At 40.8% G+C, this 24,735-nt stretch overlaps 1 protein-coding gene across 2 annotated transcripts in view; it reads right to left on the bottom strand.

Moving 5' to 3' along the window:
* HIVEP3 (HIVEP zinc finger 3) overlaps positions 1-24,735 on the bottom strand; it is a 111,729-nt gene that overhangs the window by 18,168 nt on the left and 68,826 nt on the right. For both annotated transcript variants that reach the window (XM_066572582.1, XM_066572590.1), the window contains exons 3-6: positions 18,933-24,102; positions 15,772-15,899; positions 441-616; positions 172-270 (exon numbers count right to left, since the gene is read on the bottom strand). In XM_066572582.1, the coding sequence (XP_066428679.1) occupies positions 172-270; positions 441-616; positions 15,772-15,899; positions 18,933-23,714 (5,185 nt within the window). In that variant the 5' untranslated portion in view covers positions 23,715-24,102. The remainder of the gene's footprint in view (positions 1-171; positions 271-440; positions 617-15,771; positions 15,900-18,932; positions 24,103-24,735) is intronic.

The raw sequence follows: 24,735 nt of genomic DNA, 5'->3' as shown, positions 1-24,735 counted from the left end.
CCAATTTCATCATTTTCTATGTGTTTCCCAACACTTCTTTCAACGTAGTGTATTTGAAAGACATATGTCTGGAAAGCTATCAGGTTCTTTCTGCTCTGCCATTCACCATGCTGACAGTGATTTGTCCAGGGTGCCAAATCCCTTACAAAACAGGAAAATAAAATACAGTACCTTCCTCTGCATCCAGTTCAGCAAGAGACGGTGGCAATAAACCCAATTCCTGGCACTTTTTGCTGTGTGCTTTGGATTTCATGTGTTTAGTTAAATTCCCTGAAAAAAAATCTACAATTATAAACAGCTAATTTCTGATGCTGTACATTCCTGTGGTCACATCTCTGCCAAAAGCAGCTGATGGTGGCCTTGTTTAAGTGCTCTATTTTTAAGTGTTAAAGTGTAAAACTAGAGACAGATTCCTCAGCAAAAAGGAAAAAAAAAGTTACCTTTGGTTTTGAAGGCAAAATTGCAGTGCTTGCACACATATGGCCGGTGATCTGTGTGTGTGCGAATATGTTTCTTTAGCATGCTTGGCTTCTTGCAACGGATCCCACACTCCTCACACACATATTTTCCCCGGCCACGGCCTCGTACATAAACATACTCCTCATTTGATTTGTACCTAGAGGAATAAAAAGCAAGTTTAAAAAAAATTGACTCAGCCACTCACATCTGACACTTCTCTTAAAAAACTACACAAATAAGCACCCAAAATGTTACATTTTTATGAAAGTGAAAGCATCCATTTACCTCCATATGCTGTTCATAGAATGTATACAGAATTCATCTAGATTGAAAAATGTAATAATTTTGTAAATACATGCATTATCATAGCCTACAGCTGCAATTCCAACTTTGGGGGCTCCAGAGAAGAAATCTCCCAGAAATCCTAGCTGGCTTAAAACCACTGTTCAGGATTAGAAAAGTATAATAGATTTCTTCCCAAAAAAGCAACTCAGCTGTCCATGGGTTATGTCTGGAATTGTAGCTCATCTTCAGTTAAAGTGGTTGTCCAGGCTTATGAAGGCATGGCTGCTTTCTTCCAAACACAGCACCACCCTTGTCCATATGGTTGTGTGTGGTATTGCAGCTCAGCTCCATTTAAGTGAACTGAAACAGAGCTGCAGAAAAGGGTGGTGCTGTGTTTGAAAGAAAGCAATCCTGTTTCTCTAACCCTAGACAACCCCTTTAATAAGGCTCAACACCAGCAATACACCACTTGTGGCCAGGTGTGGTGGCGTTCTTGGAAGAAAACATTTATATTTTTCTAATCTCGCACAACCCCTCTAAAGAGAATCTGTCATCTATTACCTCTATCAGCTAAGCTTATGGGCTGACAGCAGGTGACCTGCTGATTCCAGCTATATAAGTGCTACTTACCTCTCCCATCATTCCCCCAATGTGAGCGCTGACAGCCACCGCTTTGTGCATTAAGCGGGGCAGTATGTAGTTTCCCCATTCTAATGTTATAACGAGCGGACTGCTTAGCAGCGCCGCTCAATGCACTGCAGTGGCAGCTTCCAGCCCTCACACCAACGAATGATGCGGGAGGTAAGTATACCACTTACATCTCCGGACTCAGTGGGTCGCCTATTTTTAAGCCCACAAGCTTAGCTGATAGGGCTACAAGTAGGTGAAAGATTCTCTTTAATGTCAGCACTAAGCTTCCTCCAGTGACTTGCGTTCTGGAACACAAAGTACTTACAAAAGAAACTGTACAGTAATTTGGCATAGGAAAAACTAACTGACATTACAAGGGACTGAATAGCAGGTTGTCATAGGTTTCCAATGATGACCAGCAACATTTTGAATGCAGCTCTGGGCTATAATCCAGAATTAGTATAGAATAAGTAACGAAATTTACAAATTTACTTTTATATAGAATGTATCTATATTTAAACTGCAAACCTTTAGGTTGAAGAACTTAGATGAGAAAACCTATGTAGCTAGTAAGAGCAAGTTTCGGAAAGAAACAATTAGTGGATTTCTCGTATAAAATGCCAGCAGAAAAATGTAGACACCTTTACAATATGGTAATTCAGTTCAGTGCTTATGTAAAATGTGTTGCAGCAGATTAAACCAATTATTGTAAAAGTTTTAGGGAACAGTGGTTGGTAGAAACATATATGATAGACGGGTCAGTGAGACTAAAACAGGAGAGAAGGAAAATAGACTTAAATGATGTATGGTGGAGAGTGTGAAACTAAAACCACTGCATGTCCTATACTAGGTATAAATAAAAGGTGATGGAGAAAGCAAACAACTATGGACAGCTGTAACATGGGAAAAGTCAACAAAGATGGGAATCAGGCAACTAACGGATAGCATACTAGCATGCTGCTGACAGTAACTAGCCTGAAAGTGGAGAATGTCAGCCCAAAAAGTATAAATTGACCATACATTAGTACAGTAATTAGCACATAGACAAAGTTGGTAATAGGAGGGTTTAACAGGAAGTTCAGCCATATATTGTATCACTTTTTAATGAACTTCCTGACAAAAGTAGCAGTTATGCTGGGTTCCCACAGGGCGGAATCCCGCGGGAAATCTCATGGCTTGGCCGCAGCGAAAAAACTTGAGATTTCTCCCGGGAAAGCGCTGCTTCAAAACCCGCTGCTCTTAGCATGCTGCGGCCGGGGAATCCGAACCGCAGCTCCGGCTTTGCCGTGACGGATTTTGACAAATCTCGTCCACATAGCTGGCTAACTCTAGGATTAGCGGCCGCAGGCGGATTTGCCGCATTAAAGGAGATGTCCCGCGCCGAAACGGGTTTTTTTTTTTTTTTAAACCCCCCCCCCGTTCGGCGCGAGACAACCCCGATGCAGGGGTTAAAAAAACCACCCGCACAGCGCTTACCTGAATCCCGGCGGTCCGGCGTCTTCATACTCACCTGCTGAAGATGGCCGCCGGGATCCTCTGTCTTCATGGACCGCAGGGCTTCTGTGCGGTCCATTGCCGATTCCAGCCTCCTGATTGGCTGGAATCGGCACGTGACGGGGCGGAGCTACACGGAGCCCCATAGAGAAGAGGAGAAGACCCGGACTGCGCAAGCGCGGCTAATTTGGCCATCGGAGGGCGAAAATTAGTCGGCACCATGGAGACGAGGACGCCAGCAACGGAGCAGGTAAGTATAAAACTTTTTATAACTTCTGTATGGCTCATAATTAATGCACAATGTACATTACAAAGTGCATTATTATGGCCATGCAGAAGTGTATAGACCCACTTGCTGCCTCGGGACAACCCCTTTAAAACTCCGAAAGAATTTCCAAGGCAAATCTGCCCTGTGTGAACCCAGCCTTACACTACTAGAGAAAATTAAAAATATCTCTGCAAGTAAAAAAAAATTTAACTTTGTCTCCTGGTCTAGGCGTATTACAACGTTTCTTACGAGCAAAATGCAGGCGCAGCTCCAATGATTGCGGCCAGCACTTGGACTTGTGTTATTGTTTGAACAGTCAAGTTCAGATGGTGGCAGCACTCAGAATGTGTTATGCAGGAAAAAACGCTGCATGTAATACCATCCTAACTCTTTCACTAATAAAGAGAGAGCCCCACGTGGCATAACCATGCAATTGATGACTGTGCCTATTCCACCCCCTTCCCATTCATTTAAATTGGAGTCATATTAGTACTACATCAAGCATCAACAGCAGAACTTGTTGCAATCAGCAAGTACCAGAACAATTTGGTTCAGATGTCCCTAAAAAGGCAACGTTCTACAATTTCAAATCTAACGATGCAGTAGAAAAGGCAGGAGCAAGTACCAATTGTCCTTGCCTTCTCAAATATAACATTGCTGTGGGCCTATAAAATAACAGTATCATCCTACTTCAGGGCAGAGCGGCTTCACAGAGAAAATGTAGTATATAAAACTAAATAATAATACTCTCTTTTCTGATTTAAATAATTAAAGAAGTCTGATAAATGATCAAAAGGAAAATAAACAGCAAAACAATACATCGCCCTACGGATGCAATACACCTTTCCATCCCCACACCTGACTGTTTGTCCCAATCTGGAGGTTTCGTCTGTGTAGTTATGCCCCCTTTCTAATGCTGATCAGACACCATCTTGATGGTGAGATGTTTGCTTTCACTTTCAAATCAATATCATAATACATCTGCACGGCATTAACTAGAGGTTGTACTATTTCCGTCTGCTGGGGGGACAGTTTAATTTTCATTGCCTTCTATATTCACCTAAATAATCTACAGACCATAAGTGTACAGTCAGGAGGATGAAATGTGATTTCCTCTATTATAACTGAGTGACCAGAGTTTTAGGATCATCATCAGGAACTGTAAGGCCGCCTGCAGATGGCCGGGTCAGATCCCGCTGCGAGAATTCTAGGATTACCGTCTGCCTAGGATTGCATTTTCTATTGCACTCTTATGGCAGAGTCCACGGGCGGACATTCTGCAGGAAATCCAGCAGAGGAATTTCTGCCCGTGTGCAGGGGGACTAATAAAAGTGTCTGTGTCCTCCTATAGGCAGCTTCTGTGATAAGGTCCATATAGTAGCATCACACAGGCTGAGAAACTAATTAGTTTCAGACAGCACAATCCCAAGTAGACCTGAGCTGGTCAGAACTGAGATCACATGACCATCTGAGGAAAAGGAAGCCAGGAGTTTCAGATAGAAAAGAATACCTTAGGCCAGCTGCACATGGTTGGATTGCATTGCGGAATCTGCTTCCGAATTCTTCAGCAAATGCTGCCCATAGCATGCTATTGAAAAGCGTTTTTTCCTGCACACAAGCTGAAGTGAATTGCGATTTCCACTAGTGGATGAAAAATAATATCAGCATGCTCTCTTTCAGCTATTAAGCGCTGCGGAATAAGTTGGTGCTATACAAATAAAGATTATTATTTCAGTGCGGATTCCGCACTGACGGATTCCATTGAAGTCAATAGAAGCCGTCTGACCTGCGGCTCTTCCGCATTGACACTGCGGAAAGGTTGCAGGTACCAGCGTGAAAAGCAGGGACTTAAAAAAAACAAAACTGCACTGTGCATGTCCAACGGCAACGCGTAAAGACCATCCGCAGTACAGAAAAAGAATGTGAAGTACGCGTGGATGCTGGCTGGGCACAAGGTCGGATTCTACTGCGGGCTCCCACATGCGGAACTCGACCTGGACGCGTGCAGCCGGCCTAACCAAGGTAACACTAGTTCACTTATGTATACTGGGGGGATTCGCTAATGAATAAAAAGAAAATCACCAGAGTAGCCCTTTAGATGGGGTTGTCCCATCAGAACCATATGCTCTAATGTATTTAGACATATGGACCTCATAAGGATGGTGGATCCCTGTTTGTTATCTCCTCTATAAGCCAGAGCAACACAGTAGCTAGTGCCTATTATATCTATGTTAGACACTTAGGCCCAAGGTCCACGGGGCACCCACACGGACGATCCACAGTTCAAGTCAATCCATTAAAGTCTATGGAAGCCGTCCAATCTGTGGCCCATCTGCAATGTCAATTGTGGATGGGCACACAGATTCTGCAGGAAAGCAGAAGTTTACTACAAAGCTCTACTACACATGTGGGCTGGCCGGCGCTTCTGCACACATCCGCAGTAGAGAAAAAAGAAGACCCGGATAGGTATGCACCATCCTTGGTCGCGGGCAGGGTCAGATTCCACTGCGGGCTCTCGTATGCAGAATCCGACCCGCCTGTGGACATGAGGCCTTAGAGGCTCAGGCCTCCAGCCTCCTTTCCAAGTTCTCACCACAACTAGACAGTGGTATAGAAAGCTACATTGCTGATGTTATTTAGCCTTCATGTTTCTGTTAAAATACCAAGGATGCCAGAAAGGACCAATCACAAATATAGACATCAACCTTGGTTTTTACAACAATTTTAGTTATACTTTACTTACATGAAATATTACTGTACATACTAGATATATAATATCTTTCTTTGAGTCATCATTAGTCCACGTTTTTATAGAACATTTGCTTGCAGATTGGTGCATTCTTATATATAACAGGTCTTCAAATATTACAACCAGATTTGTGGATAAAAAGATGCGCCCAAGTTCAGACAACAGAAAAGAAGGCAATAGAATATTATAGGCTAATTTCAGATTTCCTTGATGGTTGCCATTCTTGATTGTCTGGGTAATTGAGGGGTTAATTTATGCTTCCCTAGAGTAATGGAAGCTTTAATGTCTGCGTCCTTTGTGGCCTAGGGTAATGGAGGGGTTAAAGAGGACCTGTCCGTCTCAGCAGTGTCAGTATTCCCCATGAAGTCACAGTTGTGGAGCATCACTGGTTCATAAAACTAGCTTCATACATTGTATCACATGCACAGTGTAAGCACAAGGCCCTGTTTTGGCTTAGCTCAGTGGTAGACTTGTCCGAATTGATTTGTACCAAGAGAGGGCAGTATTAACAATTAATATACTCTATTGATTCCAGAGAGGAGTTATTTATCAGGTAGTCTTTATTGTGGAGTGTTTGGATGTAGAAGAGCTGAACTATTTGTGTGGGATTTTTATTATTTAATTTCTAAACATACAATATAGTAAGCAGTTTTTTACTGTTAATTAGGACTAAGATAAGCTGGCAGAGTATATCATAATAAAATTAAATTACAGTATCCTTTTTTTTTTTCTTTTTCCTCTCTGCTACATGTATATGTTGATGCATGATGTGCTTAGTTCTCCTGCATTTAATGGCACAAGTGGCTATGTCAGTAACACGTATGCTTCATATTTTGTGTTCTGAGATTAGTTAGTCATCAGGCAGTCTCTATTGTGGTAAATATACGAATGGAGCAAGGCCAAATTGTCTGGATAGGACTTTATTGTCAAATCTCATAATATATAATGTAGTAAGCTTTTAGTGGTCCCATTCAAGATCGACATAACAAGTTGTTGTAGATTTGAAGGTCAACACTTTTAACATCTGGCATATTCTGCTCTGTTACAGCTATGCCTCAATGGAGAATCCGTAGCGGGCCTGATTTTCCCCGTGGGCATGAGGCCTTAGGAAGGAACCGAACAGCACTGAACAGACCACATTGACTGCACAGCTTTAGCCGGAAGAAAAAGTGCTGCATACAGTGCTTTTTCTTCCGGTATTCAGTGCCGGATCTGCAAGGGAACATTCGAACAGAGGTTCCAATGCAGATTTGAAACCACCCTAACCCCATAGTAAAGGTTCAAAATAGGAGCATTATAAATATTAGTATAACAACTCCAGAAAAAAGAATACAAAGTGCAAATACAATCAATGATGTTCTAAACAACTTTACAGAGTCAGAAGCTGTCTATAGAATCCTATAAAGCAGAATAATATAACAATTCCATACCCATATAGTGGCCTCATCACAGGCACCAAGCTCTGCGACATGCATTTTGTAGTAATTTCTCAGGGGCATGTGTGCCAACCTATCCACTCTTCCCTTATAGTGCTCCAAATGATGAGGTCTACCTGCTGAGCATCAAACAATGCATGCACACTGCAGATATGGAGCGCATGACTCCAAACCTGATAATCACATAACACACATGCTTCTGACTATGTAGTGTTGATTATGCCATCATCGACTTTATTTGCATTTTTTATTCGTTTTGGGAGGCATTATACATATATTTATAATGCTACTATTTTGAACCTTGCTATGGACTTATTCTGTTTATACAGATTATTTTATAGCACAGCATTTAATGAGTATATATGTAGATCTGTTACGCAACTGTATAATGCTGAATTCCGCACATACAATAAGCTGGGTGATAGTATTCCATAGAATTGAAGGGACCTCCAGAGTTATCAGGTCCAACCCCTTGCTCAATGCAGGATTCACTAAATCATCCTAGGCAGATGTCTGTCCGACCTCCCATGGCAACCTGTTCCACTCATTAATCCCCCTCAAAGCCTTCTTTTTTGCAAGCTAAAAATTCCCAGATCCTTTAACCGTTCCTCATAGGACATGGTTAGCAGATCGCTCACCATCCTGGTAGCTCTTCTCTGAACTTGCTGCAGTTTGTCGATGGCTTTTCAAAGGGAAGGGGGGGGGGGGGGGCAGAACTCGAAACAGTATTCCAAATGAGGCCTGACTAAGGAAGAGTAGAGGGGGATAATTATCTCACGTGATCTAGACTTTATGCTTCTCTTAATGAATCCCAGAATTGTGTTTTGGTTTTTTTTGCTGTTGCATCACATTGTTGACTCATGTTTAGTCTATGATCTATTAATATACCCAAATCTTTTTGACATGTGCTGCTGCTTAGCCCAATTCCTCCCATTCAGTATGTGCTTTTTAAATTTTTCTTGCTCAGATGTGGGACTTTGCATTTCTCCTTGTTAAATACCATTCTGTTAGTCGTTGCCCACTGTTCAGCTTGAATCCGCTCTCTCTCGTCTTTAGGGTTTGCTATCCCGCTTAGCTTTGTCTACGACAAATTTGATCAGTTTTCCATCAATTTCCTCATCTAGATCATTTATAAATGTTTAAAAACGTTGAAAAACACTAGGCCCAAGACAGAGCTTTGAGGTACCCTGCTTGAGACATTATTCCAGTTGAATGTGCAGTCATTTATGACCACTCTTGGAGCATGATCACTCAGCCAGTTGTGAATCCACCTTACAGTTGTCTTGCCAATCCCACATTTGATCACAATCAATAAGGATGGTACAAGATACTTTGTCAAATGCTTTACTGAAGTCAAGATATACTATATCTACTGCATTTCCCTGATAAACCCAGTCGGTGATTCTGTCATAGAAGGAAACTACATTTGTCTGGCATGACTTGTTTGTTACAAATCCATGCTGGCTCTGGTTAATTACTCCATTCTCATTCAAGTACTTGCATACATGCTGTTTAATAATTTGCTCAAAGATCTTTCCCGCAATAGAAGTCAGGTTCACAGGTCTGTAGTTTCCTGGGTCTGCCATCTTCACTTTTTTTGAAGATGGGGACAATATTTGTTGCTCTCCAATCTTCTGGGACTTCTACTGTTCTCCAGAAATTTTCAAAAATTATGGTGAGTTGTTCAGTTACCTCTGCTGCTTCCTCCAGTATCCTAGGATGTAATTCATCTGGACCTAGAGACTTGAATTCATTTAAGTTAACTAAGTGTTCCCTCACCATCTCTCTGCTTAAAGATAGCCTGCATTCTTCTGTTCCTTCAATAACATAAGATCAATCAGCTGATGTTACATTTACTTTCTGAGAAAAAACAGATACTAAATAAGAATTTAAAAGTTTGACCTTCTCAATATCATGTTAATCCAATTCACCATCTTCATCCTGTAAACATCCAATAGCATCTTTGACTTTTTTTTGCTTTTGACAAACCCCCAAAATCATTTTTATTGCTTTTAGCTGCTCTTGAAAGCCTCAATTCATTAGCTTTTCTGACACTTGCTCTACAGTTTCTGCAGACTACATTATATTATTCTTTAAATATTCCCCCTCTTTCCATTTGATAAACATATTTTCTTCATTTTTAGAATGTATTTAGGTTTTGCATTCATCCATCCTGGTCTCTTTAAATGCTTCCCATTCCTCCTTATTTTAGGGATTAATGATTGTGCTTTGAAAATCTCATTTTGCAATATTTTCCAACCTTCTTGGACATTTCTGTCCTTAAGAACATCCAGCCATTGAATCATTCCTACCCTCTCCCTTACTTCATTAAAATCTGCCTTTCTGAAATCCAACCTTGAGGTCTGGGTTTTCTCAGGTCTTCCTCCCCTTTTATCCAAAATTCCAGGATAACATGATCTCTGCCTCCTAAGGCCCCAGACAACCTTACTTCCTCAACCATTCCCTTCCTGTTGGTAAGAATTAGGTCCAAAATAGCAGATCCTCTTGCTTTCTCTTCTACCTTTTGGAAGATAAAGTAAAGTTGTCAGCAAGAGCGGATAAGAATTTGTTGGATCCATTACTTTTACCTGAGAGAGATTCCCAACAAAATGTCTGGATAGTTAAAATCTCCCATGATCACTGCATCCTATTTTTTGAGAGCTTCGCCTTCTGATGTAGAAAGAGTTCATCAATATCTTCTGCTTGTCCAGGTGGCCTGTAGTAAATGCCTACAATGGTGTATTTTCTGTTCTCTCCTTATATTCTTACCCACTTTCTACAGAATTACCATGCTCTGAAGCTTTAATCTCTGTGTAGATGTACTATGCTTTCCTAACACACAAGCAATACCTCCTCCTCTTTTATTAAATCTGTTTCTTATAAATAGGTTGTATCCTTCAAGCGTTGCATTCCAATCATGTGTATCATTCCACCAAGTTTCCGTGATGCCTATGACATCATATTTCTCTTCCTGCGTTAGGAGCTTCAATTCTCCTTGTTTGTTTCCCATGATCTGGGCATTTGTGTAGAAATATTTTAGTTTGTGATCGGTGTCTCTTACTTCATACTTTCCTTCTGAAACTTTTGTCTTTGTTCTTTCTTTCCACTTCTAATAGCAAGGTTCTCAATTGTATTCACTAGTCTGTATTTCTAAAATATATCATAAACTATTGGCTTCATCAGGATGGGCTAAGGTGCTATATTCAGTATGTGTCTCTGTGTAATCAATTTGAACATGTGAATAGATTTTTCATGATTGTGGTATTAATAAATATACTGTATATACAGTTTTAATAAGTAGAATATAACTCCACTGTGTGTTTGGTTTCTAAAAATTAGTTAACAGTGAGAGGTAGTTAGTAAGGACTTATTTCATAATGGTTAAACCATGGAGATGTAGTAGAGCCGAATATGTCACATATATTGTATTTGAGCTCTGTGTTGACTCTTCCAGGACATACATACATATATGTTTCTCTTTCTATTTCTTCATCCTCTCTCCCCGCTTTATTTTATATATATATATATATATATATATATATATATATATATATATAAAATTCTGCTAATGTTTGGTATATTTGGTTAATAAGGAGTTAAGCTTTTGGATTTTTGTGACTCATTTTTGTTCACCTGTGATTTAGGAGCTAGACACTGTTTTTAGTGGCGCTTGGCAACCTGGAACAGCACTATTAGTAACAGCCCAGGCGTTCATGCTCAAAATGCATAAACTTGTTTGTTTTTTCATTTTTTTGCTCCTGCATAGCTTTTTAATATCATGGAATAAAATATAGGTTTTTATGCATGTTTTGGGTGCTGGAGGATGTCTTCATTTTTAGGCTGGGTTCTCACATGGCGGAATCTCGCGGTTTTGCTGCAGCGAAAAAACGCAAGATTTCCGCTGAGGAAGCGCAGCTTCAAAACCCGCGGCACTTTGCAGCAGGTTTTGGAGCAGCTTGGCCGCATGCTTTTCCGTTGCAGCCGGCGCTCCCATAAAAAGCAGCGCGGACGCAACGGGGAAAAAAAATAGATATGCTGCGGCCGGGGAATCCACACCGCAGTGCCGGCTTTGCCATGGCGGATTGGGCGTCTCGTGTGGATGAGATTTTTGACAAACCTCGTCTGGCTAATTCCGGGATTAGCGGCCACAGGCAGACCTGCTGCAGCAAAACTCCGGACGGAATTTCCACGGCAAATCTGCCCTGTGTGAACCAAGCCTTACTATTGTGGAGTATCTTCTCCCAAAACTCTCTATTGTGACACTTATTCCTCCTGGAAATAATTGAACAAACTGACAATTGGGTGGTACCATTCCCACTGTCAAAGTCAGACTGTGTAGGGAGACACTTAATTAACAAGGGAAATGGTAACACCCAGCTGTCAATTGGTTAATTTCTCAGAGGAATAACAGAAAAAGAGTAGGATGCAGAGATCTAAGAAAAGATGCCCCAGATTTGTGATTTAATGCGGAATACATGTACTTACTAAAACAGACATGTGAGGGCAGGTGAGAGGTCTTCTTTAATGCCTCCTCCAATAGCTGCTTCACAGGTAGTCCAATGTCATGAAGGGATTAATGCTTGTTTTCCTGATCATCTAGGCTAATGGAAGGGTTCATACAAGGTGCTAAAAACATCTGTCGTAAAAAAAGGACATTTTTGTTCTAAATGATTCCTATTGAAAACAATGGGATCAGTTTAGGGGTACATACAGTAGGTCCAGAAAGAAATCAGACCTTTTAATTTATTTTTACATTTTATAATCTTGTGGCCTTTTGCAAATTAAAAAAAGTTTTAAGCTTCTCCCCATTGTTCTGCACTCAATACCCAATAATGACAAAGTGAAAACAGAATCTTAGATATTTTTCAAAAATGAAAACTAACATTTTGCATAAGTATTCACACCCTGTACTCAGTATTTACCTGAAGCACCTATGGCAGCAATTCCAGCCTCCAGTCTACTTGGGTATAATGCTATGAGGTTTGCACACATGGATTTCGGAATTTTCTTCCGTTCTCCCTTGAAGTTCCTCTAACGCCGCCTGCAGACGGGCGGAAATTCCGCACGGGATTTCCCGCGGAATTTCTGCCCTTGGAAGCTGCCATAGGATTGCGTTAGCAAACGCAATCCTAGGCAGACGGCTGCGGTTTGTCCGCGCGAAACCTCGCGCGGCAAACAAACCGCAGCCGGCACATGAAAGATCCGGAGCTGCGGGGCGCGGGTGAGTACGTGCTGCTCTCTGCAGGCGCTCGGGTCGGGTCCCGCGGCGAGAATTCTCGCTGCCGGATCCGACCCAACTGTTTGCAGGCGGCCTTAAGCTCTGTCAGGTTGAATGGGGACTGTCTGTCTGAGGGCCCTGGTGCTATGGATAAGATTCTCATTAAGAATATCTGTATGCTTTACTCCATTCAGCTTTCCATCAACCCTGACAAGTCTCCCTGTCCCAGCCGCTGAAAAACACCCCACAGCATGATGCTCCCACCACCGTAGTGCTGGTATTGGGAAGGTGATGAACAGTGTTTGGTTTACTCCAGACATAACTTTTAGAATTGAGGCCAAAAGGTTCAATCTTGGTTTAATCAGACCAGAGAATCTTGTTTCTCACAGTACAAGACCTTTAGGTACTTTTTTGCAAACTCCAGGTGGCTTTCATGTGTTTTTTCGTAAAGAAAGATTTCTTTCTGTCCACTCTGCCACAAAGCCCAGTTTGGTAGAGTGCTGCAGTGATGGTTGACCTTCTAGACGTTTCTCCAGATTTTTTGTTATTTGCATCAAGGCCACATTACAAAATGTCAAAATGTAAAAAGGCTTTCCGGACCCACTGCAGGTTTCCATCTGACTCTGAGGAGGCAGAGTAAATTGACAGTAATGACATACAGGTATGAATTATTTCTAAGAGAGCAAGCACACCAGGGTATTTGGGACCTCATCTAAGCACTGCACTGTTATGTGACAGTATACAGGCCTATAATGTGCCTCTGTATGGATCATATGGAGATACACAGGTTTTTCTCATGGAGAATCACCTATATGGCAAACACTGAGACACATGGAGGTGCTCGAAGGAACCACACAGTCTACAATATAGGTTCATGTTGCACGTCCAAACTACAGTGCACATGCCCCTGCTCCCTAAGATGCAGGAGTCCTTTTACACGTTACAATGCTGTACATTACTGTTGAATCATATGGCCTGAGCGTGAGGAAATTAGTTCTAATCTTCTCTGCCACTTTTAATTAAATATGAATTGTAAATCATATGCTGCAAGACACCAGACTTTCATAAGCTGGTCATACAAACACATTTTCCTATACTTCATCATGTAACACTAATCTCCCTTGCTTGGGAATCCCCTGTACTACTGCAGGCAGTGACCCTCTTACTGCTCTCATAACAGCTGCCAGCATGCACACTGTAGACAGGAAAGAGAGGGTGGAAGGAGGGGTAAGTGGAGTTGGTTTAACACTTTCATGACTAGGAACCACTTGTACTGTATTTCTGGGAAAGTATGGGTGCAATATGCTATAGAATCTCATACAAATACTATGGGTTAAATATTAACCTTTGCAGATTACTTTGCCATATACGGTACATAAACCTCCATTTGTGTAACTTATCTCCATACTTTATGAGTCGAAGTTGAGCTGAAAAAGACAATCTGGAAAGTCAGAGAATGCACTTTGACTGCTAGCACCAGGTATGCAGAATACTCAGGAAAGAAAGGTTATGGATGTTTAGAGGAGAAGGTGTAGACAGGCAAAGGTCAACGGGGGATAGGAAAGTAAGGGTACCTGGGAAGTAGGGTAGTAGAATGGCAGATCTAGGAAAGGTCAGGAAGACAGCAGGTGACATCTGGGGGATGTGGTCAGGGAATCATGGATGAGCCCTGGGAAAAGGTCAGAAAATTGTAAATCAGTTCTGGGGAAGAGTTGGAACAAAGTGAAAATTGGCTGTGACACTGTCATCATCACCAACACAACTGGACAGTTTTCAGGTATCATTTTAGGAAAAGGGTTTACAAATACGAAGCACATAGGGGTGTATTTTAGAGAATTCCGAGCAAAACATCAAAGGGTGGTCAAGTGACTTGGGGCAACTGCATTTAGAATAATAAAGAACATTCACATATAAGCACAGATCTATCACAATATCTGGCCCCCCCACGAAAATATAGAAATGCAGGACTAGGAGCATGTGCTCATGCTGTCAGCCTTGTTAATATGAAACAATCACCTTGAGGACATAGAACAGACTCTCTAGTGGGTGAGTGGATGTGGGGGAGGGCAGGCGGTGAGATCATTGCAAAGAGATCCAGTCTGAGTTAATATTTGTCTGCGGTCGTATGATGTAAGATTTGAGAATGCAGCTTCCTATACCTCTCACAGGAACAGAAAGATTAGGTAGTAGAAGAGAAAAGAAAAGGAAAACAAGCATGGTCGAGCTAGGAGGGAGAGAGACAGAAAGATAGGAAGGGAGGTGGGGGAATAACGAGAATAGAGTTTTTAAAAAAATGTTTCAGGAGGTGGTAAAAAGGGCAGAAGATAACTACAAGGAAAACATCCAGTCTTGGGCGTTTTATTACAAACTCTTTAATTGGGAACTGGCATATTAAAACAGACAGAGTACGTTTCACGCACTGTATAAAAGGCATGGCAGATATTAGGGCATAATGCACATATATGAATACCTATGAAACAGTATGGGTCTACAGGGCAGAGCTGCAGGGGAGGGAGAGAGCTGCAGCCTGAACCAATGATGAGACAGGAGGCGTGTCTCCCTGAACCAATGATGAGACGGGGAGGTTCTCAGACTACCTAACACTCCTTTTACACACTGTAGATAAAACTGTAAGCACAGATCACAGCTTTGCTCTAATGGAGCCGAACTAAAAAGCAGCAACCACTGAGGAAATTAAAGAGGCGGTAAGAAGTACCTATACAAACGACTTTACACATAATTTTTGAGCTCATGACTGGACATTCCCATTGACAACGATATGGTTCAGGAGGTGTAGCATGAGTTTATAAGGAAACCTACAGATTTAACAAAGTTTAACTTAATACATAATGCCTTAAACTGTGGCACAAAACTTTTTCTTGTGTTTTTAATAGCTTTTCAATGGCTTTTTTTTTGTTGAGTTAAGACAAGATAACTTATTGCAGCAAATTAGGTTAAACTTTTCTACATCTGTAGTAATTCTAGTGTGCAGGATAGGGCAAAAAGCAAATAACACAGCTCTGAACGTGAAGACCTACCCAAGCTATGAGAAGATTCAAAGTGATACCACACAGTAAACATCCATCAACCATCAAAAGTGTTAGTTTTTGATTCAATGATATAGTATTGATTATACATGTATATATATAATCCAGGATATCATTCAGGTCTATGGTAACTAAATGTGCAAATAAAACAATTTTTTCAAAATTTGCACTGAAATTGTACTCACCCTCCCTCAAAGATCCGTACACGTGAAGGCTCTCCTCGCTTTACAGTTGTCCCAGAGTCTTCTGTTTTTACCCTTTTTTCTTCCTCTTTTTTAGATGTCTCCTTTTGCACTTGGGTGGGAATATGAGCCTATTTTTCATGTCATTACAAAAAAAATAAAAATAGATATACTGAGTTTTTCTTGTTCAGGATACTAAAAATGTTTTAAAAAACGAAATTGATAATCAACGGAAATATCATATATACACACACACTAATAAATGTGGTACAAGGTAAATCTGTTTCTTGGTGCACATTGAGCCAGAATACTGAAACTTTTCTACTGAAGCGCTGCGGAATAAGTTGGCGCTGTACAAATAAAGATTATTATTATTTATTACTGATACGCCATGGTGTGCAATACTCTGGCTCAAATTTGCACCAAAAAACAGATTTACCTTGTACCAGATTTATTTATGTGGTTTAGAAACTTTCAGCATCTCGCACGAGGAGGCAGCATCTCTTACTTGGGAAGTGGGTGTGTCCTAAAATGCAACATCGAACAGCAAAATTTTGGTGACTACTAATAGATGGCATAAACTTAAAAGTGTTTACATGGAATGAGTGGAGACAGAGAGACACAAAGAGAAGGCAGAAATTTTTTTTTCCAAAAATGGCAGATCTTCCTCCAGTTACACTACACCGACCAAGAAAGATAGTGACGCCCTTTCAGTATACAACCTGGTACCTAATAGAGGAGGCTAGAGACTCTTTGGGAAGACTGAAGATCACCAGAAGGCAGAATAACGGGGCGGACCGGAATGGAACGTGAGACATAGGATAGGGTCTGGATGGGGACAGAAGGAGGAGAGGACAGAAATACTGAAAGTACCCCCTTCTGGCTATTTCCTTTTCTTTTACATTTTATTATGTTTTTTTTTTTTTGTTTAATTTGAAACTGACAGATTTATACAAAAAGAATGGGAGGATTGAAAATATCAAGTAAACTTTGGCAGGAAAGAGGTACAGGAGATCAATATGTTTGATATACCATCGTATCTTTCCAAGATGATTTTGTTTCTGTATTATTTTATTAAGATTATTTCTCTCTCTTTTTTGAATTGTAATGGAAAATATTTCCAAAAATTTAAAATAAAAAATGTTTGGGAAAAAAACTTAGAAGTGTTTAAAGATGCACCAAATTTATTGCAGTTCAGCTATGAGAATTAGTAAATCTTCCCCAATGTTGAAACATGAAAAGTTAACATAAGTATATGAACAAGTTAAAGACGTTGTCCAATTGTGAACTGCTTATAGCCTATCCTTAGTATAGGCCATAAATAGTTGCTTAGTAGGTGTCTGTCAATTAGGACCTTTGCCGGTCAGCTGTTAGTCAGGCCGGTATGCTTATGCACCGCACCAAGCTGATTTCTGCAGGAAGTGGACAGCTCCATTCTCACTGCAGTGGCTCAGCTTGGTATTGCAGGCCAAGTTCTTATTTATTTCAAAAGGCATGCAATCAGAAATGTATGGCTAGCTGTTAGCCACTGGCAATATCAACTGCTCCTTGGAGGTTTCTGAAACCCAGACCAGTAGAATCAGTTGATCCCTAGAACAACTTCAATTAGATTGTGGGATTGTGTCTTGAAATTCCCTTTTAATATAATCAATATAATCAATATAAAAGAACTTTTTAGTGATTTGCATAACCATTAAAAAGAAAAAAAAATTACATAACATAATTATTTACCCCTTTCATTCATTATTTATTAGAGGCATCCTTGGCATCACATGAAGCCATAATGTTTGCTGTAATAATGTCATATTCATTTTTCAATAAGGCATGAATCAAGTTGGAGGGGATAAATACTCATTACAGGCAAAGTATATAGAAGTAACACTAGTCATAATATGGCAGTCAAAAAAGATGGAAAGAGATCAAAGGTATCTTAAGCAGTAAGGTTTTTACTGTAAATGAGGAGGACCATCAACTAAGTAGGATTCTGAACAACGGGATTTTAACCACATTTCCCAGAAACAAGCAAAAATTCCTCCAAGCTGATGTGAAGGACTGATCAACAATTACTGGTAAGTTGTAGATGCAGTTATTGCTACAAAAGGAGATCACACCAGATATTGAAAGCTAAGGTTCACATACTTTTGTCACTCACAAACAAGTGATTTTGATAATTTTTCTAAATAAATAAATGACCAAGTCTAATCTTTTTGACTCATTTATTTAATTTTGTTCTCTTTATCTACTTTTAGGAAATCTGATGTAATTTCAGGTCACATATAAGCAGAAATATGGAAATTTCTAAAGGGTTCACAAACTTTTAATCACCTTGAGTCTACTCCATAAATTAATTACCGTATAAGCCAAGTTTTTCAGCCCAAAAAAATGTGATGAAAAAGCCCCCCACAGCTTATGCTTAAGTGAGGTAAAAAAAACAAAAAACACAATACTCAACTCTCAGCCGGCGTCTGTGTCCCCGGCGCGTTGTTCTCCCTGGCGGTGCGACAAGCTGCTTCAGTCTTCTCCCCACTGTCATCTCCCTGGCTTGGTTTTGAAATCCCCCACCATCAGTGCTGTGATTGAATTGAGCACCGGCAGGGAGAAGACTGAAGCAGCTTGCCGCACCGCCGGGAAGAGTATCACGCCGGGGACAGAGACGCCGACTGAAAGGTGAGTATTGCGTTTTTTTTAACCTAGTATATACTCAAGTATAGCTTGGCTTATACTCGAGTCAATAAGTTTTACCAGTTTTTTGTGGTAAAACTTATTGACTCGGCTTATACTCGGGTCGGCTAATACTCGAGTATATACGGTAATGTGTTTCTTAGGGCAAATTGGGTCCTACCTACCATTAGAATACTGCATCTAATAAAGTGGTCAGTCAATTACTACAGTACTTATAAGTAGTAATTCATACACATAGAAAAGAAACTAGAAAATGCATAATAAACACTTCACAAGTATCTAACGCCTCATTCTCTAATATATATTATAGGTGTTTATAATCCAACCAAATATTATCGAACTTGGTGAATCACTGAATGAACTGGAAACAAAACATTAAATCACTCTTTTCAAAATAATTAATCTAATGTTTCATTGCATATAATGACATATTTTGGATTACTGCATGGAAAAAATGTTAAGATACAATGAGCGTTTCTCACCTCTGTCATTTTTGGTTTCCCAGTTCGTGCAGGTGCCACGTTTGAATCCGGTTGTGGAGCATTAGCAAGGGTATAAATTTCTGAGCTAATCTTCTGCTTGGACCTCAGTAGAGATAATGCCACCCTGGTTGAAACTCCAGGAAGATTTGGGTTGTATAAACTAATACACCAGCTAGAATATACAGAAGCCCTTAGGTCACTTTGCTGCATGTGATTTGGCTTCACATAGTTTAGGTAGCACCAACTGACGTTAGTGGTTGTGTGTAGAGTTGGAAATGTTAGGACATTTTTAGCCTCTGCTTCCTCTTGAGACCCTGTTGGATGGCTTGGTGGAGTATCAGATGATGAAATAGGAACAAGCACACTTTTATCGTCAGTTTCTTCTTTAACTTTTAAGCCATCGTCTTCTTTTAGATGTCCTTCCTGTAACTGTGACTGATCCAAAGTAGTTGGTGCTAACTGGATTTTATGCCTTTCTAGTACTGTTAATGGTTCAAGAGCAGCTGGACACGCTGGTGTTAACTCTGATCTTTTTTGCGGTGTAGAAATAAGAACAGCTGTATTTGTTGATCTGCACTGATTGAACACTGACTGTGCCTTCAATAATGGCTTCCGTACTCCTTCTGGTTCATCTTCTTCTTTCACTCTTTTCTGTTGCTGGGTCTCCATTGTGAGCTCCAAGCTGCCAGCAGGGGATAACATACGCTTACTGCCCCCAACAGATGTTGAGCTTCCATCAAATCCAAGGACACCCTCAACAGAAGTAGTAAGTGGAATGTAGCTGCTTGGGTCAGTTTTTGGAAATGGCACACGTAAGTAAGGAATTTCACTCACTATACTCTTATCTTTTGGTAATATAGACGTCAGGTCAAAGCCATGAAAACCCTTGGATTGCCCTTCACTGATTTTATGCATAACAAGAGAAGATGGACTGCAGGGTGGTGGTGTAACAAGCATTTGGGACAGTGTGGTGTACATAGCATTACCATAAGAAGGCATGTGTGTCTGGATTCTGACTGGAACAACTAATGATACAACAGGTTCTAAATGTGAGAGGGTCACTTGTGCAGAAGGTTCCAAAGCTAATGGACTATGAGATGTGGAATGAATGCTCTCAGAAAAATAATCTTTGGAAGGTGAAAGGTTGGAAATGGATAAGGGAGGGGAGACCTCAGATTTTATTTGTGGATAATGGCAACCAACTTGTGCAGACACTGGAAGTGCAAATTGTGGTTGTATAGGCATAAAGAATGCATGGGATAATGATGAGGGTGCTGAGTAAGGCAAGTGTAGAAATGGCGAATGATGTCTAACAGGAATGTCTAGGGCATGAGAGGTTACATGCTGTGGTATTTGAACATGATCTGGATGCAAAAGAGTCGGCTGTAAAGGAATTGGTGGAGTATGAAAAATAGAACGTGTGATTGGTTGTAGAGAATATGGAGCAGATATATTGCTCATAGCTTGAGGAGGTAACAGTTCTGAAGCACGTGAAGGCAAATGCAGTAATGGTTGTATTGGAAATATTGATAACTGTTGGGATAAATAGCTCTGTTCCGTTTCATCAGTCAAAGAATGAATGGTTCTTTGTTTTGGTTGGGAAGGAGAACTTTGCTGCTCTTTAGGAGAAATTCTGGAAGATTGTTCATGAGAACCCATGCCTACTATTTGACTTGAAGTACTTGGTTTATCCACTTCTTTCCAGTCGTGTGACGAAAATTCAGGTTCAAGTTCAACATGTCTGCTTAGAGAAGTCTGTCGAAGTGAGAAGCACTTCCTTCGCTCCTGAGCTGTTGGCATTGATATTGAAGATGTTAAATTACCATAATCAAAAGATTTGCTTCGATTCTCTGAAACCTGTGGTATGTGAGATATATTTGGTGTCTGCTCAGATGCAGATCTCCTCATTTCCCTCATTTGGTGATGGTGGGAAGGAACAGTAAGCATGTGATGTCCTAGTGCCTTAACCGTCCCTTCTGATTGCACACCTAATACTTCAGTTTTAGAACTCTCTTCTCTATCAAATGAGACAGAATGGCTGGAGGCATGAGAAAGACTACTGTCTTGACTAGGGCTACGGGTGAGGGTCATTGATTCAAAGCTGGAATCTCCAGATGACTGTGCCATTTCCGCTAAGCGTAGTCTCTTCTTTTTTGGTGGGAGCTTTTCAGCAGGGAGCTGTGCAAGGCTTTGACTTCTCTGTGGCCACTGGAACTCTTCTACCTTCTCTTGTTCTTTGGGAGGTTCTTCAATGTCAATCTCTGGCTTATCTGGTTCTTCAGTGACTAAGATTTCCGGTACCTGAATGTTGTGCTGACGAACTAACTTAGGCTGTAAAGAATGAGATGACTGAGTATGAGGCCTTCCAGACATTTGTGCTAGAGTCAAATCTTCCTCATCAAAACTACTCTTCTTTTCAATAGACTCAGATTTTTCAAATGAGCTAGTATGCTGGATGACAGAAATTTCCTTAGAAATTGTAGTTTTTTCTTTACTCTCTACTTCTGGCAAGGAAGTAACTTCACTTCGACCACCAAACTGCTTAGTTGCATCAGTGCACAAAGTCAAGGATGTAGTGGAAGTGGCAAAGTGCGATTCTAGTGCTGTGGCAGATGTTGGATATTCAGACCAATCAGACGTTTGGGGCTCTTCATCATCTCCAAGACTCTTCTCTTTCCGTCGTTTTCGCAAGGTAGATAACTCTAGACTTGGTCCTAACTTGTAACTAAGTCCCTGAGGCCATGCTTCCTGTTCTGAAAGTTCCTTTCTGGTTTCCACGGAGCTTTGAGAGCTCAGAGATGGAGGTTTTAAAATCTGTAGTTCCGAGCAGTAGTATTTCTTGTGAGTTTCATAGTTACCCCTTTTCTTGTATCGAGCACCACAAATGTTACATTCATAGGTCAAACCCTTAACTCTACCCCCTTTTTTTGACTTTTTAGGAACTTCACTCTCTTTCCCTTCCATATCTTCGGATGTTTTCACAGCAGCGTCTTTTCCTGTTGAACTACCTTCTTCTAAAGAGTAGTCCATTCCTAAAGGTAGCTCTATTGCTGGTTGTCTTTTTAGCAGGCGCGGGTGCGAAGAGAACATATGACTGTGACTCAAAGCATCAGAATCTACAATTCGATCATCAAATGAATAACTAGCTCTAAATGGATGTGGAGAACTTGCAGTGGATGCTGAGGAAGGCATTGAGTGGCTTCGAAGAAGAGGCACTGTGTCTGTGGCACCGTGGGATTGTTGAAGAGAAGACAATGAGTGTTCAGCTTTTGCCTTTTCAGATAAGGACTTTGTATCTTGTTGGGAAGTGGAACCTGGTGATTTAACATCAAACTGAAAAGATTCTCGATACAAAGGTCCTTTAGGAGATTCAATGCTGCTTCTCCTAGACAATGAACTTCTCCTTGGTTTAACACTGTCAATCTCACTAGTATCCACTACAGCCTCATTAATTGTAATGAGTTTGGTAATATGCTCAATTACCTGTGTCCTAGGTACAGACATTGATGTCATAGTTGTTTTTTCCTCTGCAGCACCTAAAAGTGGAGGACTCGCTAACATGGAGGTTCGCTGCCCGATCCTTCCACATTTGCCCAAAATAATTTCAGCATAGGACTTAGCATTGGTAGTGGGAGGACTTATTTGTTGCTCTGCACTTTCTGAACGTGAAAAATAACCAGACTCTGTGCTTCCTTTACTTCCGGGACTGAGAAAAGTCTGCTCCTCACTTGCTTTTTTTCTTTCACTTAACCTAAGTGCTAGCTTCTGTTTTATACTGTGAGTATCTTCCGATTTCTGGATGAGTTCAGATGAAGGTTCTGTGAATGTTACACTCTCCTCAGATGTTTGGGATATGTGTTGTTGGGACAAAGAAAAGAGATCATGGGCTGTACCTTGTTGTCTTGACCCAACTTTGGTATCACACGTTGACAAGTGATGCTTTTGTTGTGGAGACAATTCCACTAGGTTTGACATTGTGCTTGTCTCATCCTCAGAGTCTGTGCTTTCTCCTTCTGATGGATCATCAATTTCTTCTCCTCCAAGCCTTTCCATCTCTAGGTTGGATGGATATGTCTCCACACTAATTTCTGATGCCAGCCCTGCTTTGATCCTGTGAGCATGAGACTTCCTATGCTTATACAGATTGCTTTTTGTCTTGAAAGAAAACCCACAAGGTACACAGGGATACGGCCGCTCGCCAGTATGAGATCTGATATGTTTTTGTAGAACACTTGGCTTAGCGCACGGTCGGCTGCAATATTGGCAAATATATTTGCCTGGCTTTTGGGGCTTTTTCTCTTTTTTAGGAGGCTCATCTGCTTGCTTTACAGAAACCTGAGTTGGCCGCTGGACGTACAATTTCTGAGTAGAGTCTTCTGCCGGACGGCTAGGTCTGGCATGTGATGCAGATGAAGAGAAAGGCCTGGACGGACCTGACTGTATTGGATCTACAACTTGCCATACTTGGCTCTCATGACCAGGATCTGTATCCACACGGGGACCCATAAATGCTGGTGAAGCAGGCTGTGATTTTGAAACGTGCAGCTGCCCAAGTAATGGAACTTTTGGTTTACAGGGTCTTCCCACTCTCCTTGGTGGACCCTCTCTTGCTATTCTGAGAGAGCTTGGGAAATGTGTGTGTGGTAAAAGCTCTTCTTGACCACTAACTGTATGGTCTTCTACTGAAGACACTGTGCCTTGCACTTCCTCTCCTTTGTTCTGCCTTTTCCTTACACCTTCCTCCGACTTCCTTGTGCTCTTCTGGCCTTTCTCTGGCTCCATCACCTACACCAGAGGCTCCAAGTGCTATTTTTGCAAAGTCCTGTGGTGCAGTATTTACTAACCATGATAAAATAAGAAAACAATCTGCATTGCACCTCTGAGGGAAACACCTTGTCAATAAAACATTGGCTTATAGTATTTGGTCAGAAAGTTCCTATATGTAACAAAAGCTTTAGCTTCCAAAATCAACATTTGTTATCCATGGCCAGTAACTTAAAGGAAAGCACAATCTGCAAAAACAGTACAAATATTGTTCCAGTAATCTCCATAGAAGTTTTGCCTCTTGTCATTCATATCTCATATTCCACCGGGAAAGACTTGCTTGTTAATCTTATAAATTCTGAGTTTTCTGTGGCCTTACAATGAGGCTGATGATTGTACTGCAGATCTGTAAAAAAAAAAAATACATTTTTATGCATATAAATGTAGGTAAGATAATTGTAACATTAAAGTGGTTATGTAGCCTTTAAAAATTGATGGCCTATCTTTTAGAAGTACACATCAATTAAGCTCTGTGTGAACGTACCCTAAGGTTGCATTCACGTGTAGCAAATTTGATGTGGATTTTCTGCAAGATACACCTAAAGACGCAGAAAATTCTGCAGCAAAATTTGCATGTATATATGTGGGTTACGGAGCTAAAGTCTGTAGCAGCAAATTAAACTGCGTCTTTAGGTGCGTCTTGCGAAAATATTCCGCATGTGTGAAAGGTCCCTTGGGGTGTAATTTACGCTCAGTTTGCAACCTGAGTGGAAGGGGAATGCAAAATTGAGTGCATAGAAACAGATTAACCATTTTGCAGCCACATTCACATCACATGTTGGGAAGGTGGAGAATATGACAAGCAGTATAAGACAACAGAGTGGAAAATTTTGAAGTGAAGATAGAAGACTGAAAAGTTGGACATTTAAGTGAAGATCTAGATTTTAAAGGCTATATTACACATTTGCATTTTTTAAATCAATATATTTTTAGAAATTAAGACTTTTTGTAACTGGTTTTCATTAAGACATTCTGATTG

Source organism: Eleutherodactylus coqui, chromosome 1 (genome assembly GCF_035609145.1).
Source record: "Eleutherodactylus coqui strain aEleCoq1 chromosome 1, aEleCoq1.hap1, whole genome shotgun sequence".
Classification (NCBI taxonomy): Eukaryota; Metazoa; Chordata; class Amphibia; order Anura; family Eleutherodactylidae; genus Eleutherodactylus; species Eleutherodactylus coqui.
Note: the sequence above shows the minus strand (reverse complement) of the source record. Positions and strands in the feature narration are given on the sequence as shown.